A 17,279-nucleotide genomic window follows, 5' to 3' on the forward strand; every position below is an offset into this window, starting at 1 on the left:
TCAACGATCAATTTAAGAAGAGTGGCCCCTGGAACCATACATTCTGCATAATCATTGAAGGGATAGGGTACAGCACGGTCATCCATGCACTGTCCCAGTTGGAACATTTATCAAAAGGATGCCATACTGAAAACTTATCACATTTTGTATTCTTTTTAAGTAATAGTCCTTTGTCTGGACTCCGAATCAAACAGCTCAGAGAATTTAGAAATAGAAGTCTTTTGTTTGAGTCAGACAGTTCAGAGAACACAAAATCCTAGCATGGAGAAATGCAAACATGAATAATATAAAGGAAAATGCTATTATACCATTGATGTTATTATTTGAATTCAGCTAAAGTTCGCAGAAACTATACCTCTGCTATCTTTCTCAATGACTTCGTTTTTCTACGCAATCAAATAAATTCGTCATGCATTCCAAGCTCCTATGATATTGTACAGCATTTCGATATTTATTTATTTCACAATTATAATCACCCTGAAAATGCAAAGACATGATGCCCAATGTGCACTTGCAAAAAGATGCCTTCCTTTGTCATATTCATAGCTGAAAACTTTATTGAGCAATATCAAAATATAAATACAGAGTTGATGAGGCTTAATCATTTTTTCCCATTTTTTCCCATGATCTGATTAGACCTTGTACTTTTACAGACATGCTCAAGAATTCTAACTGGAAAACAAAAGAATTTAGCTTTAAGCTTAAAACTAGCAACAAGGCATTGTACCCTGTATCATTCTAACTACAGAGCAAATTTTCTGTATTGTTACCAGCAAAATATAGAATTGGTAGCTGGCAGCAAATCATGCATTTAGAATTGGTACATGTTCCACATAATGTTGAAATGTGTAATAAGTGCCATAAATAACTGCTTCATTCACCCAGATCTTGAGACATACCACCAGACAACTACATCTATATGTCCCTGGCGTCACAATTTTAAATATGAACTAAAATACCATGTAACAACTAATATAACATATAAATGAACCAAGGCATGGATCAGAAATGATAATCCGTATTGAAGTATTGATCACACCCAACCAATGCTATGGGTATCTCCACTTTTCAGTTTGAACTTCACAGTGCCTTTTTTCAAAATGTTATTTTCATTGCGGAAGAAAACACCAGAAGGAATCTTCAGGATTCTGTCCAGAAAGATCTGCCTCATTTTGAATCTTTCAATGTCCAACTTTTATCTACCTGATTTACTAATAGACGTCAAATGATATAATGATTTCTACTTGTCCATGATGTTAGCAACCAGAATACTTGCTTAGTAGTTTATCATCAACCACATTAATTTCTTGCATCTCCGGTTCCTTTTATAAAGATAAACAACTCAAAATATTATGTAAAGCTAATGTCCGAACAGCCCATGTTAGCAACATTCACTACAATGAATTCAATATAATCAAAAATTGTAGGAACTTGAGGTCCTTGTATAAGAACACCGACTCATCCTAACGCAGGAAAGTCATTTAACTAGCCTCGATTGTGAATATACTTGGCTAGTGACAAAATGATACACGTTCAAAGTAGAAAAAAATTCAGTTTCCTTGTGTCATGGATCAAACAGTCGAACCCAGCATTCTGCATGGGTAAAAACCAGCCGACCACTGATTCAAGTCAGAATTACATAAAAAAAAATTGTATCCACAACTGACATTATTTCTCTCAGCGATTAATTGGAGTGTGCATCCGCTCCACAATTCGATTCACTGCATCTACTGTCATCACTAGTGTATCATGTTGTAAAATACTGTAAACATTGAGACCCTGCACATTGGTAGTAATGCATAAATCAACTACTACGTTTCTAAACATGCACTCAACAGCATAGGAAAAGCATGTATTTCACAATTTACAGGCACGCAAATCATTTAGTATATATCCCCTGCCAATTTGTGTACTTGCATGCCCATCCTTCCACAATGAGCTCAGAATTTGCCTTATGAAACAAGTTTAACGATTTGAAGATCATGACATCGGGTACTTACTATTGAAGGAAGAACATTTGCATAATGCAGATTCTGTGTAGCTAAGGCAAGTTTCCTATTCACAGGACCGCCTTCAACTAATAAAATCTTCTTGCAGTTCTCCAACTTGGAAACATAATTCGCTACTTGCTTTGTTTTGTGTGTAGTCAAGTCTAAGGTGTCAAAAACCATTAGCTGCACCAATTAACACTCATTACGTCACTCAACTGAACTTGAAAAAATACTAAACATCAGTGGATGTTGACTAATGTCTAAATTGTTGCATTTCATTAATCCTGCCATAAAAGTTCATACTCCAGAGAAATAAACTTGGGACTGAAATCTATAAACCTCAAACTTTATACTGGATGAAAAACAAGTGTACAAACATCGGCAAAAAAACATATGTAGTTAATCGTTTACAATATTGTGTCAAGACATATATATATCTGCAGTCTTTGCATTTAGGAACTGCCTGTGTACACCTGAAATGGATGCACAAAGAGAGAAGGGGAGAGAGAGTTATTAGCATCAAATCCTAGCCTGGTAAAACTCAAAGTTTGTAGTGATCAAGTCCAACATTGTTTGTATCACTTAACAGTCCGGCCTTCAAGCACACATTATATGACCAACCAAACCTGCCATAGAGACGTTTCAGTGCCAAGTGCTATATAATCACAGCCTATCACTGTAAGTCAAAACCAGCCCATGCAACACCCATATGACCCCTCTGCTTCATAAAGCAGGAACCACCAGGCTTGCCTTAATACCTTACAACTACAAAGTTCAAACCTCAAGCATAACCAATACGATCAATGGACAAAGCACAGGTCGCCAGAATTCTTATTGCCCGCACATGGGAAGCACTCATAATAGAACCTAGGGTAATATATAGCCTTCATAGAGGAAGTGAAAAATATACAAAGGTGCACCATCTCCATTAACGACATGCCATGTGTGTTAAAATTTAAAGTTTAAATACCAGGTCTGATTTATTTTTCCTTCGCAATTGTTTATTAACCAAAAAATTGTTTATGCTCAGATAATTCTGAAATTGCTGGAAATAAACACACTGGTATTTTAAATTCCCAATTAAATATTATGCAACAGAACAGTATAATTGGTCTTTAAACTGCCTTTTGACCTTGACCATAGCTCTGATTCCATGTTGAGAAATCCAAGGAGTGGCAGTTACATGATTTCTCTTATTATGACATTATCTTGTGATGTTTTTCATTATTTTTGAGATATCTTTTCTTATCATCAAGACTAATGCCAAAACAACAAATAGAATAGAACACAAGATGTAGGCACGCTGCCAGGGAAAACCCCACTCTATGGGACTCTTCTTTCAGTAGATTCAAGATGAGACGACCAAGACCCTTACAACTTAGACTCGAGACTACCTCCATCCATCAAGTCAACCTTGGCATGCTTCAGTTCTATTGCTCCTGTAACAGTCAGTCTTCTTCACAATTGTGTCTTTCAAGAGATCAACTCTGCAACCAATCCGAGCTCCTTCATCCACTGTGATATCACCAAGACACTGTGAAAGGACCACTGTGATAGCACCGAGATGAGGTTACTGTGGTCATGTGAGAACACCGAATTGAGGTCACTGTAATGTGAGTACATCTTTGTAATGACAATGAACCTCACCTTCTGTAATAGCACCGAAACCTTTTCCCGAAGTTATCCGAACTGTGCACACTGTGACATCCGAACTTTTCACTGTAACGTCATCGAAGCATATGTCTCTGAAATCCTTATCCAAACTTCCCTGTGGTGAAGTTAAAGCGAAGACCCTGTGCTTGTATATATAGTGATTGTCCAATATAATTGAGCCGACATGAGCATTCGAACAGTTGTGTCTGTATATGCCGACATGTGATCACCTTATGGAAGCCAACTTGATGGAGATTCCTTTGAAGCCATCTTGAAGGAGAGTTGTTGGAGGATTTCAACATGACAGTAAAGACTTTGACTCAATCCTAAAGCCTACAATGTAGGCTTGACCTATGACAATTGACCCAACCATGAAACGCATGCTTTAACATATCAAATTTAATAATAACAAAATTTCTTTTTGCTTTTCTTTTGACAAGTATATTACATTTTGACTCAAGTACAATTTATCAAGGCTGAACCTAGTTACATTCTTCAATAGGCTCTAACATAATTACAGGAGAAAGTCACTAGTTTTTCAGAGTTCACTATAAAGCGTGATTGTGTGTATAAGGGATGTATGCTTAACAAGCAAGCTATTCTTAGCAGTGAGTCCAGATCCAAGGGTCTATTGGATTTGGTGCATTTCAACAAATGTGGTCCTATGTTAGTGGAGTCTATCTCAAGGTGCAATTATTTTGTGACATTCACAGATGACTATTCCAGAACATGGATTCACTTCCTGAAGGCCAAGGATGAGATCTTAAGTCGGTTTCAAGAGTTCAAAGCTATTGTGGAGAACCAGAATAGAAAGAAGATCAAGACCTTGAGATTAAACAAGGGGGGTGAGTATACCTCCAACGAGTTTCAGGATTTCTGCAGGGAAACAAGAATTAAGAAAGCGCTGACAGTGGCCTACAATCCGCAATAGAATAATGTAAATAATGTAATGGAGAGGAAGAACAGCAGTATAGTCAGAGCAGCCAAGGCCATGTTTCATGATCAGGATCTACCTATGTTCTTGTGGGCAGAGGTATGTAATATGGCTCTATACTTGCAAAATGGGAGTCCTCACAAGGCAGTGGAGGACATGATTCATGAGGATGCTTTTAAAGTAAGAGAACTGAATTGGAGCCCTCATCAAAGAGGGGCATTTTGTTGGATACAATGAGACTTCAAAGGCCTACAATGTCTACATTCCAAGGCAAAGGAAGATGGTGGTCAAGAGGGATGTCAAATTTGCGGAAGGTAGGACCTTTAGGAGGTCAAATGGGATAGATCCAACAGTGGCATAAGATTGGGAGCAAGAGGCACTGAAGGTTGAGCAGGGACCAGTAGCACCAGCAACAGGGACATAATCTTCAAATTATGAGGAGGCCAAGACGGGTCAAGAAAACACTAAGAGATACTGATGTGCATGGGAGGCTCCTAGTAGCACTTTCAGTGAGAGTAGACCACGTGCCAAATTTTCCAGATATTTTACCTTGATGAGTAGCATTAGTGAGTTTGAGCCTTCTACGTTTGAGGAAGCAACAAACCAACAGGTTTGGAGGGATGCCATGATGGAAGAATACAGTTCCATCATGAGGAATGATGTGTGAGAGATAATACCAAGGCTTGAGGGGAAGTCAGTGGTCAAGATCAGGAATGTAGCAGATGGCAATATCAAGAAATACAAAGTGAGGTTCGTGGCGAAAGAGTTTTCCAAGAAGGAGAGAAGAGATTATGACGGGACATTTGCACCTGTTCCCAGATATGCATCTATCGAGGTAATTATATCTATTGCCTCAAAGATGGGGTGGAGGATTTCTCAAATGAATATGAAGCCTTCCTCAAAGGGGTGATCTAAGAAGAGGTGTATATTGAGCAACCTCAAGGATTTGATGTGCATGGGAGGGGATCCCATGTATGCAGATTGAAGAAGGCCCTATATGGACTTAAGCAAGCACCTTATGAATGGCACTCCAGGATCGATGGGCAACTACTTGGATTGGGCTTCACTAAGAGTAAGGAGGACTCCAACTTGTACTATGTACTTGTTGATGGTGAGTTGTGTTGACCACTAAAGTTGCACCTAAAATATTTTGAAGACTCCATGCCCGAGGATATGTCAGAGGCTTCATGTACCATCAGAGTTTTTTAACTCTATCATCTTCTTCCCATTTTCTTCTACTTTGTACTTGAATTCCGCAAGCCCTAAGGGGATGATGTAAAGTGATGCTACTGATGAATTAACTCATGTAACAAGCCTAGGTAACTTGCGACATTGTCATCAAGTGAGTTTACTCTGGGAGGTTTTTTTACTTGGTTAATTATTAAGTACTTTCGAGCAATTAATAATTAATTGAGTTTTTTCCTCCAAGCATAACCCCAAAATCAAAGTGTGGTTTGATGATGGCAAGGCCTTGGGTGAGTCCTAGTGTTTAAAGTCATTGTATATTACCATCCTAGATCACTCATAAAATTTCACGAAATTTGATTTGGTCTATGGGTCAATTTTTCAATTTTTAAAATTTCCACTAATTTTCAGATTTGTTTTACGGTCTTTTGAGCAAAAATACAAATCTTTTTGGGCAACAAGTCTGAGGGAAGATCCCTCTAAAACTACTCACATATCTTGTGTAGGACCTCTAACACCCTTTGGGCAGCTTTTCAACAAGGTCATGGGCTCTTTGAGACCTCATTTTTTGCTAGGTCGAGTTCCTTTTTAGGGCTGCAATTTTTCCTCTACGCTATGGGCTTTAAGGAGGGGCTTAACCTCTCTTGCCTTGTGCAAATTTATCCTTTTTTTAAAATCTGAATTTTGTATGTAAGCAAACCTCTTGATTTTCATATTCCAAAGGCCTTTCTTGGGCCTCATTTGTATCAATTGTCATCAAACAAATTCTATGGTCAAAATCTCTCATTGAAAAAACTTTCTTGATCTTATTTGAGGCCTTTATAGGCCATCATCTCCTTGTAAATAATCTAATAAAAAAGGCTGATTTCTTTTGTGGGGGCTTGAGAATTTTTTCCCATGGTATCCCTACTCTCCATTTAGAGGGAGAAACTTGGCTTGTGGATTGACTAATCTTTTAGATAGTCGCTCTAATTGTTTGCACTTACTAATTTCATTTCATGCATGATTAACATAGCATTTACATTCTTCCATTTCTAGCGCATACTTGATATTAGTTTACATTTAGCCATTTCCATTTACTTGTGCAACTCACTCACAATATATGCAAGTTTTGTTTGAACAAGCAAATATTTTATTGTGGTAAATTTAAACTATTTCACTTTGATTTACAAGTTCATGAGTATTGCTTCAATATTTTTATCATTCATGTTCATATGGCACTTTGGTTATTAATATTTCTTGAAACATTTTCTTGTGCTATTCCATTTTTAGCAAATTTACTTCTTGCAAGCAACACATCTAGGACTTGTGATTTTACATCTTTACATCAAGCTAATTGTTCTCATTTCATTTTCATTTGAAAGTTATTCTCTGATTACACTTTCTTGGAGACACTAATGTTCACATGCATCTAATTTAGGCACCCTTAGTGTTAATGTGTATCTCTAATTAATTTTCCTCCAAGCATAAGCTTGGTTGAAATACTTTTTAGGATCCCCTCTCTCTCGCCCAAACTTGAGGAACATAGACCCTCTCTTATGGTTAACATGGTGACTTGCAGTCGTTAGAGCCAGTCTCTGCAGCACCGGCGGCATCGGGTGGTTGGATATTCCAGGGGAAGTATCGTTAATACAGCCTTAGTGGTTTTTTCCTAGGTATCCCTCCACAACTCACATTAGAGACTTGTTTCAAAACAGTTGAAAGAGAGGCTACATCTAGATATGCATTTAGCTTAAAATTTACCAAGATAATTGCACTTCACACTAAATAGATTTGCATTTCATGTTAATTAAATCATGTTGGAATACACTTATATTTACTTGCAACATTACTTGTTTCATGTACTTGTTATGATGAATGGTCTCATGTTTACTTGATGTTATTATCTCTTGTTATTTGAGCGTTTCCTCTAACAAGTGCAACATCTATTTATATTGTGCAAGTAATACTTTTATTGGATCTTTTTAATCTCATTTTCAAGTTATCTTTCTTTCAAAATAGCAATTTGCAAGTAGTGTGGATCTGTATATTGGCAATATTTATTTTACTTGCTGAGTTGCTTATTTTATTTGGGCTCATGATCATGGAATGATATTATCTTTTACTTGAGCATTTATTTATAAGTACATTATTTACATCTTGCAAGTGATATTTCATTATTGATCTAACATTGTCTTTTTGCAGGATTGTTTGTCATCATTTTCTTTTGAGCAAGTATATGTTATTTACTTTGAGCAATAAATTGTTTAAGCATTGTTCTATGATGGCATATCTTTCTTGAACGAATTATTAAAAGTTGTTCATGTATCTCTTTACTTGTTCATATTGTGGGATCAATTTACTATTGTTCATAAGCCTTCCATTTAAACTAATCTCCTAAAAACTCACATTTCATCATCTAACCTTCATTAGGGACCACCCCCTTAGGTTTAACTAAGAGAGAGCTTTAATAAAGAGTTGGGAATAGGTGACACCCCATCTCTTAGTTTACCACCAAGTCACACCTTGTGGGGTTGAGGATTTTTCCCACACTAACCAAGTGTGCAAGCAAGGTGGAAACATTTTTTGGCATCGTTGTTGGGGACAAGTCCTCTTATACCTGGAAATCGACTAACTTTGGATTTTTGCATATTGGATTTTTAGAGATAGATTCTTGCTCAAGTGGTGACTCCACTTGGCTCAAATTCTACAAGAGTTTCTACTAGGAGGAATCAAAGTGGTCTAGTTAGCCCCATTCTTGAGCCTGAAAGGGTTTTTAGAGTGAGGTTAAATAGACTCTCTCATAGTAGACTTCTTGCTAATATTGGGCAAGAGGTTATTTCTAGTATCCATTTGCTCTTTCAAGAACAACTAGAGCCAAACATCATGAATGATTGCTCCTTGTGACTTTACTAACATTAATGGTCATCCACACAATATCCCTGACAAGGCTATTGAAAAGTTGTCTTCTTTTCAAGGTAACAATGTCATTAGTGTTGCATCACATGTTAAGAACTTCAATGTTCGCATTACTAAGTGGTCTAACAATACTAACTATGTGGATGTAAAGATGAGACGCTTTGTCCTCTCCTTAGAAGAGGATGCTCTTGATTGGTTCACTGAGTATCCTCCTAACTCTTATAACTCATTACAAGCCATCATAAGTGCCTTTATGGATAAGTTTGGAGAGAAGAAAGAAGATAGGCACTTGATCAATGCCATTAGTTTTATCAAGAAGAACGAGAATGAAACTATGGAGGAGTTTAACAAGAGATTTAATGACTTGGTGAAAAATATGCCTCATGATGTTAAACCTCTTGAAAATCTTTTATTATGTTCTTATTTGTATGCTTTTGGTGTTGACACATCCTATGAGCTGAGAAGAAAGAAGCTTGGAAATCTAAATGCAGCTCAAGCTTAAGCCTGCGACATGGACAAGGCTAGAAATGAATCAGGAAATTCAAAAATTTATGGCTTTAGTAGAGGGCCATCAAAGTCTCATGACTCCAAAGGGAAGGCCAAGGAAGAAAGTGCCCATGATCCTATAAAAGAGTTAACCCAACTCATCAAAACCATGGAAATTAATCACACTAATCAAATGAATGCCATCCAAAATAGGTTGGTGGCCATGGAAAGGAATCAAGCTGGGAGATTTCAAAATAGAGGAAATGAGAAATGGAAAAAGAGAGGACCTCCCAATGAACATAGGCCACCAAATCCACTTGAGTCTACAAACTTAGTTGATGATTCAATTCCTTATTGTAGACCTTGTGAAGAGATGCATGATGAGGCTACTTGTCCTTATGTGAGAAGGATTATAGAAGGAGGAATGGTTGGGACAAGTGAGCAAATAAATTTGGTTGGCAAGGAGCATCATTTGTCCATGGAGAATTGGATGGAAGTTGTGGAGAGTAGCCAAAAGGTAAATAAGAAATCTTCATCTTCCAATAGTGTGAATAACTTTGGTGAAATGGATAGGATCGCGGAATTATGTGGAGAGAAGCCTTCATCAAATCAGATCTTAGAGATAGCCAAGGATAGAGGTTTGACCTACCAAAGAAAGGGCAAGGAACAAAAGAAAAATAAAAAATGCCCCTTAGACATTCACTCCACCTACATCTAGGTTAAATATTGACTTGGGAGGTTGGATAAATAATGCAAGGATTTTAATACCTATGATTGAAATACTAAAGATTCCCTCCCAAAAGTCAAGTTGTTGAAAGCCATTGATGCCCCTCATGGGAAGGAGATGTCAAATTTTTCTAAGGATGGATTTGAGGATGCCCCTATCATTTTGCAAAGTAGTGATATGTATAGAGGTGACAAGGACCATCAACCTTTCTTTATTACATTTGGTCAATGGGTTACTTTTGCATAATTGTATGTTTGATTCTGGGGCATCATCTTGTGTCGTGACCAAGAAGGTTATGCATCAATTAAACCCGAGGATTTCTAGACCTTACCACAACATTTGTGCTATGGATTCTAAAATTATTGAAGTTTGTGATTTGATAAAGGATCTTCAAGTTCACTTGGCAGTGCACCCTGATATTATGATCACCATTGATATTGTGGTGATTGATGTGCCCGGTGCTTGGGGTATGTTGTTGTCTAGAAAGTAGGGAGCTGATATAGGGGGTAGTTTGCAAATGGATCTAAGTTATGCTACCATCCCTAATAGTGAGGGCATCGTGATTAGATTGGATAGAGAGCTGGAGAGAAAGTATCATGTGGAGAATCCCAAGAAGCCTTATAATGAAATTGTGTGTGAATCTGATGATTGGAAATTATGCTATCTTGGTTAATTCTATTGCTCCTTTGGAGAAGGAAGTGGAAAGTAAGAAGGATTGGATTTGGCACATGAATTTTGATGGTGCCCATTCTAACTTTGGTAAGAGTGCCGGAGTTGTCCTTGCTTAACCTATTGATAACATATTCAAGTTTGCCTATAGACTGGACTTTGATGCAACTAACAATGTGGCAGAATATGAAGCTTTGTTGTTAGGACTTGAGTTGGCAAAGGAATTAAAAATTAAATTGCTTAGTATCAAGGACTCTGATTTTGTCGTTCTTCAAGTAAAGGATCAATTTGATTGTAAAAAAGATAGATTAAAGAAGTATCGCAATGTTGTTTGGGACAATATGTAGTATTTTGATGCATTGGGTCTTTAAGCAATTCTAATGGAAGAAAATAAACAAGATGATGAGCTAGCAGTTGTTGCATCTACTTTACAACTTGTGGAGAACTTGATGGATGATAAGATGAAGATAAAAGAAATTTTTAGATCATCAATTCCTGACAATATTGAGCATTAGCAAATTTTTAATGATGAGAGCCAAGTGATTCGATTTTTGAATAATATGGAGGAATTCTCGGATTTCAAGGTTGGCTATAAAGAGGAAGGTTGCAACTATATGGACTGTAACGAAGTATCAAATCCCACTCCTAGGGATCGTGTAGCCATGGAGCAGATGTTTGATAGGCATGATGCTATGAAGAGAAAAGAGGAAAAGAAAATTGACCCAGGGGAATTCATTGAAGTAAACATTGGTACCTCTCAAGACCCAAAGATTATTAAGATAGAAAAAGGTACCACTAAGGAAGAAAGGAAGAAATTGGAAAATTTACTTCAGAATATAGGGATGTTTTAGCCTTCCCCTATGATGAGTTGAGAGGAAATAGGGAAGATGTTATGGAACATACTATCCCTCTAAAGGATGAGAATTCCAAGCCCTTTAGGCAGAAACTTAAGCAAATAAATCCTAAGTTAGCCCCCTTGATGCAAAAGGAGTTACAAAAGATGCTCCAGATTGGAATTATAGCTCACACTAGGCATTCCATGTGGTGCTCAAACTTGGTTATTGAGAGAAAAAAGAATGGATCAATCAGGCTATGTGTAAACTTTCAAAATCTCAATTTAGCCTGCAAAAAGGACAATTACCCTTTGCCTAACATGGAAAGTTTATTACAAAGGGTTACAGGATCGAGAATGACGTCCTTGTTTGATGGATTTTCAAGATACAACCAAGTCATGGTGAAGAAGGAGGATAGACATAAAACCACATTCACCACACCATGGGGTACTTTTGAATATTTAAGGATGCCTTTTGGACTATCTAATGCTGGAGCAACTTTTCAAAGCGTTATGGACTGTGCTTTCAAGGGTCTAATTGGGAAATTCATTGAGATTTATCAAGATGACCTAACAGTTTTTTCTAAAGATGGAGTTTCTCATGGGGGTCATCTAATGCAGATTTTTGATAGGTGCAGAGAATATGGAATCTCTTTAAATCCTGTTAGGTCTACTTTTGGAGTGACTGAAGGGAAGTTGCTTGGTCACATCATCCCCAAGGATGGGATCAAGATTGACCCTTAGAGAGTTGAGGCAATTCTAAAGATCCCTTTGCCTCACAGCATTAAGACCCTTCAATCCTTTCTAGGAAAGATCAACTTTCTTAGAAAGTTCATTCAAATTATGTGAAGATAGCTAAACCTATTCAATCCCTTTTAAAGAAGGATACTAAGCTTGTTTGTGGAAAAGAAGGAAGAAAGGCTTTTCAGGAAATTAAAGACTCCATTGCTAAAGCACTTGTTCTTGTTAGCCCCTATTATTCTAAAGAGTTTTTTATTTTCTCTTTTGCATCTGAGGATACTATTGCGGGGGTGTTGCTTCAGAAGAATAAAGAGTGATATGAGTAGCCTATTGCTTTTATGAGTAGATCCTTTCAAGGGTCTGAGCTAAACTATAGCACCATGGAGAAGCAATCTTATGCTTTGGTCAAGTCCCTTAAGCAATTAAAAACATACGTGGGGTGTTCTAGAGTGATTGCATTTGTCCCCCACTCTGTTGTAAAAAAAATTCTAACCCAAACTGATTACATAGGAACCAAGGCTAGGTGGGTCTCTAAGATTCAAGAATATGATTTAGACATTAGACCCACCAAGTTGGTGAAGGACCAAGGATTGGCCCAAATCTAACAAAGGGAAATGAGAGGGTGTTAGGATTGACTTTTCAAAATGATTTGAACTCAAATTCATCAGAACTTCAAAAGTTAAGTCAACTAGAATGGTATAGTGACATTATTTACTATTTACAAAATTTGACATGTCTTAGCCATCTAGTTGGCCATAAAAGAAGAGCATTGAGGCTAAAGGAAACTAACTATTGCATAATGAAGGATGGTTTGGGTTGGAGAAATCCAAAGTGGGCAATACTTAGATGCGTTGACGAAGTTGAGTCCAAAAAGCTTCTTACTAAGTTTCACTCGGGATTTTTTGGAGGGCATTACGATGCAGAGACTACTACCCATAAAATCCTGAGAGTTGGTTATTACTGGCCTTCCATTTTTTCTGAGCTGCACAAGTATGTGAGAGGGTGCCAAGCATGTCAGTGATTCACTGGGAAGAAAAAGTTAACTTCTTTTCCCCTATGCTCAGTGGTCGTGGAAACTTCCTTTCAACATTGGGGGCTTGATTTTACAGGAAACTTAATGAAAATTCAAGTACTGGCTACTCATGGATTATAACTGCCACCGATTATTTTACCAAATGGGTAGAAGCCATCCCTACAAAACACACCACTGACAAAGTAGTGATGGATTTTCTTGAAGACAAAATTATCACTTGTTTTGGTGTTCCAGCCAAGATCACAACTGACAATGCCAAAGCTTTCAACTCTTCTAAATTCTCATATTTTTGCTTTAAGTACGGTATTGTCTTATCCCATTCATCAAACTACTATCCTCAAGATAATGATCTAGCCGAATCTAGCAACAAAAATTTGATCATTGTCATCAAGAAGATAGTAGGGGATAAAAAAGGGCTTGGGATAGCAAGATCAAGTATGCGTTGTGGGTTGATAGGATCACAAAGAAGAGTTCAACTGGCAAAAGTCCCTTTGAGTTAGTTTATGGTTTGGATGTCACCCTTTATATGCACTTAAGGCTCCCAGCTTACCAACTGCTACAAAGATTAACCAAATTGTAGAATTGGATGAAACCAAGAGGAGTCTTTGAACATAGTTACAAAAACGAATCGAAGGTTAAAAGAAGTTTCGACAAATCATCTAAAAGTAGAAATTTTTCTAATGGTGATATGGTTTTATTGTGGGACCGCAAGAATGAAAAGTCGAGCAATCATGGTAGGTTTGATAGTTTATGGCTTGGGTCATATATCATCAGAGAAGCAACGGGACAGAATTCCTACCATTTGAACACCTTGGATGGAGAATCACTTGAACTACCTGTCAACGACCAAATGCTCAAACCGTTCTACAAATAAAATATCTGATGCCATGGGGCATCTCTGTATTTTATTTCTAACTTTGATCTTTGTCATTTTTTCTATTAGTAGTTTTATTTTATGCTCTTAGAATAAATTTTCATTTATAGTAGTTCTTTACTTTCTGCACACTGGAGTTTGATTTTATATGACGATATTTTGAACAAACGTTGCTGATATATGCTTTTTGTTGGTGGATGCAGATTCCAGGTCCTTGCATGCTATGACTTCCTATCTAGCACGCATCCCCATGTGGAGCCAAATGTTGACCACTAAAGTTGCACCTAAAATTTTTTAAGACTCCATGCCCGAGGATATGTCAGAGGCTTCATGTATCGTAAGAGTTCACTTTTCATCAAAGTTTTTTAACTCTATCTGCTTCTTCTCATCTTCTTCTATATTGTACTCAGATTCCGCAGGCCCTCTGGGGATGACATAAAGTGATGTCAGTGTAATGAATTGAGTCATGTAATAGGCCTAGGTAACTTAGGACATTGTCATCAAGTGAGTTTACTCTAGGAGGCTTTTTTTACTTGGTTAATTATTAGGTACTTTCGAGCACTTAATAATTAATTGACTTTTTTCCTCCAAGCATAACCCCAAAGTCGGAATGCGGTTTGATAGCAAGGCCTTGGGTGACTCCTAGTGTCTAGAGTCATTGTATATTACCATACTAGATCATTCCTAAAATTTTGCGGAATTTGATTAGGTTTAGGGGTTAGTTTTTTAATTATTAAAATTTCTGGCTGGATAGAAATTTTAATAAATTCTGATTGTAAAATGTAATAAGTGATGTCTAGAGAAGTTGTATGGAGTATATGTGCTCAAAATTACACCTCTAACCCTCAACTTTCTTCTAAGACACACATTTAGGGTTGAAAAATAAGTTCTAGACCCCCAAAACCCACTTTTCCTAAGTTTAGTGGAAAATGTGATAATAAATTAGCCCAACAATTAAATTAATTGGAAAAAATAAATATCCACACACGCTAAATGATATGGAAATGAGGTGGAAAATCATCAAGGAGTTAAAGAGTGTTGTGGAATCCACCATGGACCAAGAATCAAGGAGAAACATGTGGCAAAAAGGGAAACTAAATTTCTTGGAGAGGGACCACGAGTTCTCAAGGACAAATCCCACAAATTATGGAGGATAGCTCGAGTTCCAAGTCAAGTTGAGTATTTGATTGAGGATTTGGATGAGTTTACTTGAGATGAAGTGGAGAGTGGTCTCCTACCACTCCACTTTTCTCACCCACATGTCCCTCTCTCATCCCAACGAGTTCTCCTCAAGGATTTGCGTGAAGCCTATTGGAGAAATTTGAATTGCATGGCTAGGCATTGGGGTTATCACCCATTTTCCTTGGAATTCTCACCACTTTGCCTTGGGATTGTCTCCCACACTCTTATATATATGAGTTTTGTGCTCTCATTATGTATTCTTGATATGAGTTACTGGGCTTGAGGAGACTTTGCTAAATTTGTACTTGCTTTCTTAATAATAATACAAAAGACTTTGGGGTACCTTTGATGGTGATGTCTGGAGAAGTTGTATGGAGTATGTGTGCTAAAAATTACACCTCTAACCCTCAAATTTTTGCTAAGACACACAATGAGGGGTGAAAAATAATTTCTAGACCTTCAAAACCCACGTTTCCTAAGTTTAGTGGAAAATGTGATAATAAATTAGCCCAACAATTAAGTAAATTGGAAAAAATAAATATCCACACATGCTAAATGATGTGGAAATGAGGTGGAAAATCATCAAGGACTTAAGAGTGATGTAGAACCCGCCATGGACCAAGAATCAACGAGAAACACGTGACAAAAAGGGAAACTGAATTTCTTGGAGAAGGACCACGAGTTCTCAAGGACAAATCCCATGAATTGTGGAGGATAGCTCGAGTTCCAAGTCGAGTTGAGTATTTGATTGAGGATTTGGATGAGTTTACTTGAAATGAAGTGGAGAGTGGTCTCCTACCACTCCACTTACTCACCCACGTGTCCCTCTCTCATCCCAACGAGTTTTCCTCAAGGATTTGCGTGCATCCTATTGGAGAAATTTGAATTGCATGGATAGGCATTGGGGTTATCACCCATTTTCCTTGGGATTCTCACCACTTTGCCGTGGGATTGTCTCTCACACTCTTATTTATATGAGTTTTGTGCTCTCATTATGTATTCTTGATATGAGTTATTGGAGACTTTGCTAAATTTGTACTTGCTTTCTCAATAATAATACAAAAGACTTTCGGGTATCTTTGATGGTGTTCTCCTTCTTCTTGAGGTGATATCTTTCTAGTTTATATGCTTCAATATCTATGCAAATTTGGGTTATATCAACATGATTTTTCCATTCATTGTGGATTAATATGTGCAAGCTAACTTGTATGTATTTTTTATTTGAAGAAATATTCTAGGAGTGAAAAGTACTAAGAGATTTTAGGAGAAATCTCTGTGAAAATTTGAAAGCTCTATGTAGAAATTTAAAAATTCTTTGCAGAAACATGAAAGTTCTATACATAAAATTCAATGTACTTAGCAGAAAATTGAATGGAACTTAATGTACTTAGCAGAAAATTGAATGTACTTTGCAGAAAACTGAATCTACTTTGCAGAAAGTTGCATATAGTTTGCAGAAAACTAAATCTACTTTGTATAAAACTAAATGTACTTTGCAAAAAATTGAATGTTCACAACTTTTCAGATAAGCAATTATAGATAGAACATAAACTTAAGGATCATATGAAGACAGCCAAGCATAAATATGAGACACTGAGAGTTAGGTCCAATAACCGTGGAAAAACCCACAAGGGTAAAACCCAAATGATTCTTGTTCTATTAGATTTCTTCAATTGTTCAGCAGAGTACAGAGAGAGAGAGAGTAAGAATGAATAAAGTCACCAATGTCTGATCAACTTGCAGCTGAAGTGCTCTTGATCCAGGTGAATGTTGGTGGCCACCCACCTATCCCATTTGGACCCCCAAAAATGTCTCTTTTAGTTTTTCAGTTTCTGTAATTGTAGTACAATTTACTATTTTTAACAGTTTTTCGGGTCTTGAACTTTCGGTGTCGTTTTGAAGCCCTAAACGACGTTTTTTGGGAATCTGGGAGCGACATGTATCCATGGACCAATGTTGTTTTTCCCAAAGTTATAGTTCTCAGATAGATCTTTCTAACGAGCTATTGTACGCTTCAAACAGAGATCGGGTGCCAAAGTTACGACCCTGGGAAATTGATGTACCAATTTACCCA

The 17,279-nt window shown here is 37.2% G+C and overlaps 1 protein-coding gene across 1 annotated transcript in view; it reads right to left on the reverse strand.

The window, feature by feature from the left end:
• Window positions 1-1,323: 1,323 nt before the first annotated feature.
• LOC149255797 (Ribosomal protein L4/L1 family) overlaps window positions 1,324-17,279 on the reverse strand; it is a 114,264-nt gene continuing 98,308 nt past the window's right edge. Inside the window, exons 6-7 of the mRNA XM_089460570.1 lie at window positions 2,001-2,174; window positions 1,324-1,779 (exon numbers count right to left, since the gene is read on the reverse strand). Coding sequence (XP_089316696.1) covers window positions 1,678-1,779; window positions 2,001-2,174 — 276 coding nt within the window. The 3' untranslated portion in view covers window positions 1,324-1,677. The remainder of the gene's footprint in view (window positions 1,780-2,000; window positions 2,175-17,279) is intronic.

This window comes from Pinus tabuliformis, chromosome 7 (genome assembly GCF_031772625.1).
Source record: "Pinus tabuliformis cultivar Carrire ecotype Pingquan chromosome 7, CPIR1, whole genome shotgun sequence".
Lineage (NCBI taxonomy): Eukaryota > Viridiplantae > Streptophyta > Pinopsida > Pinales > Pinaceae > Pinus > Pinus tabuliformis.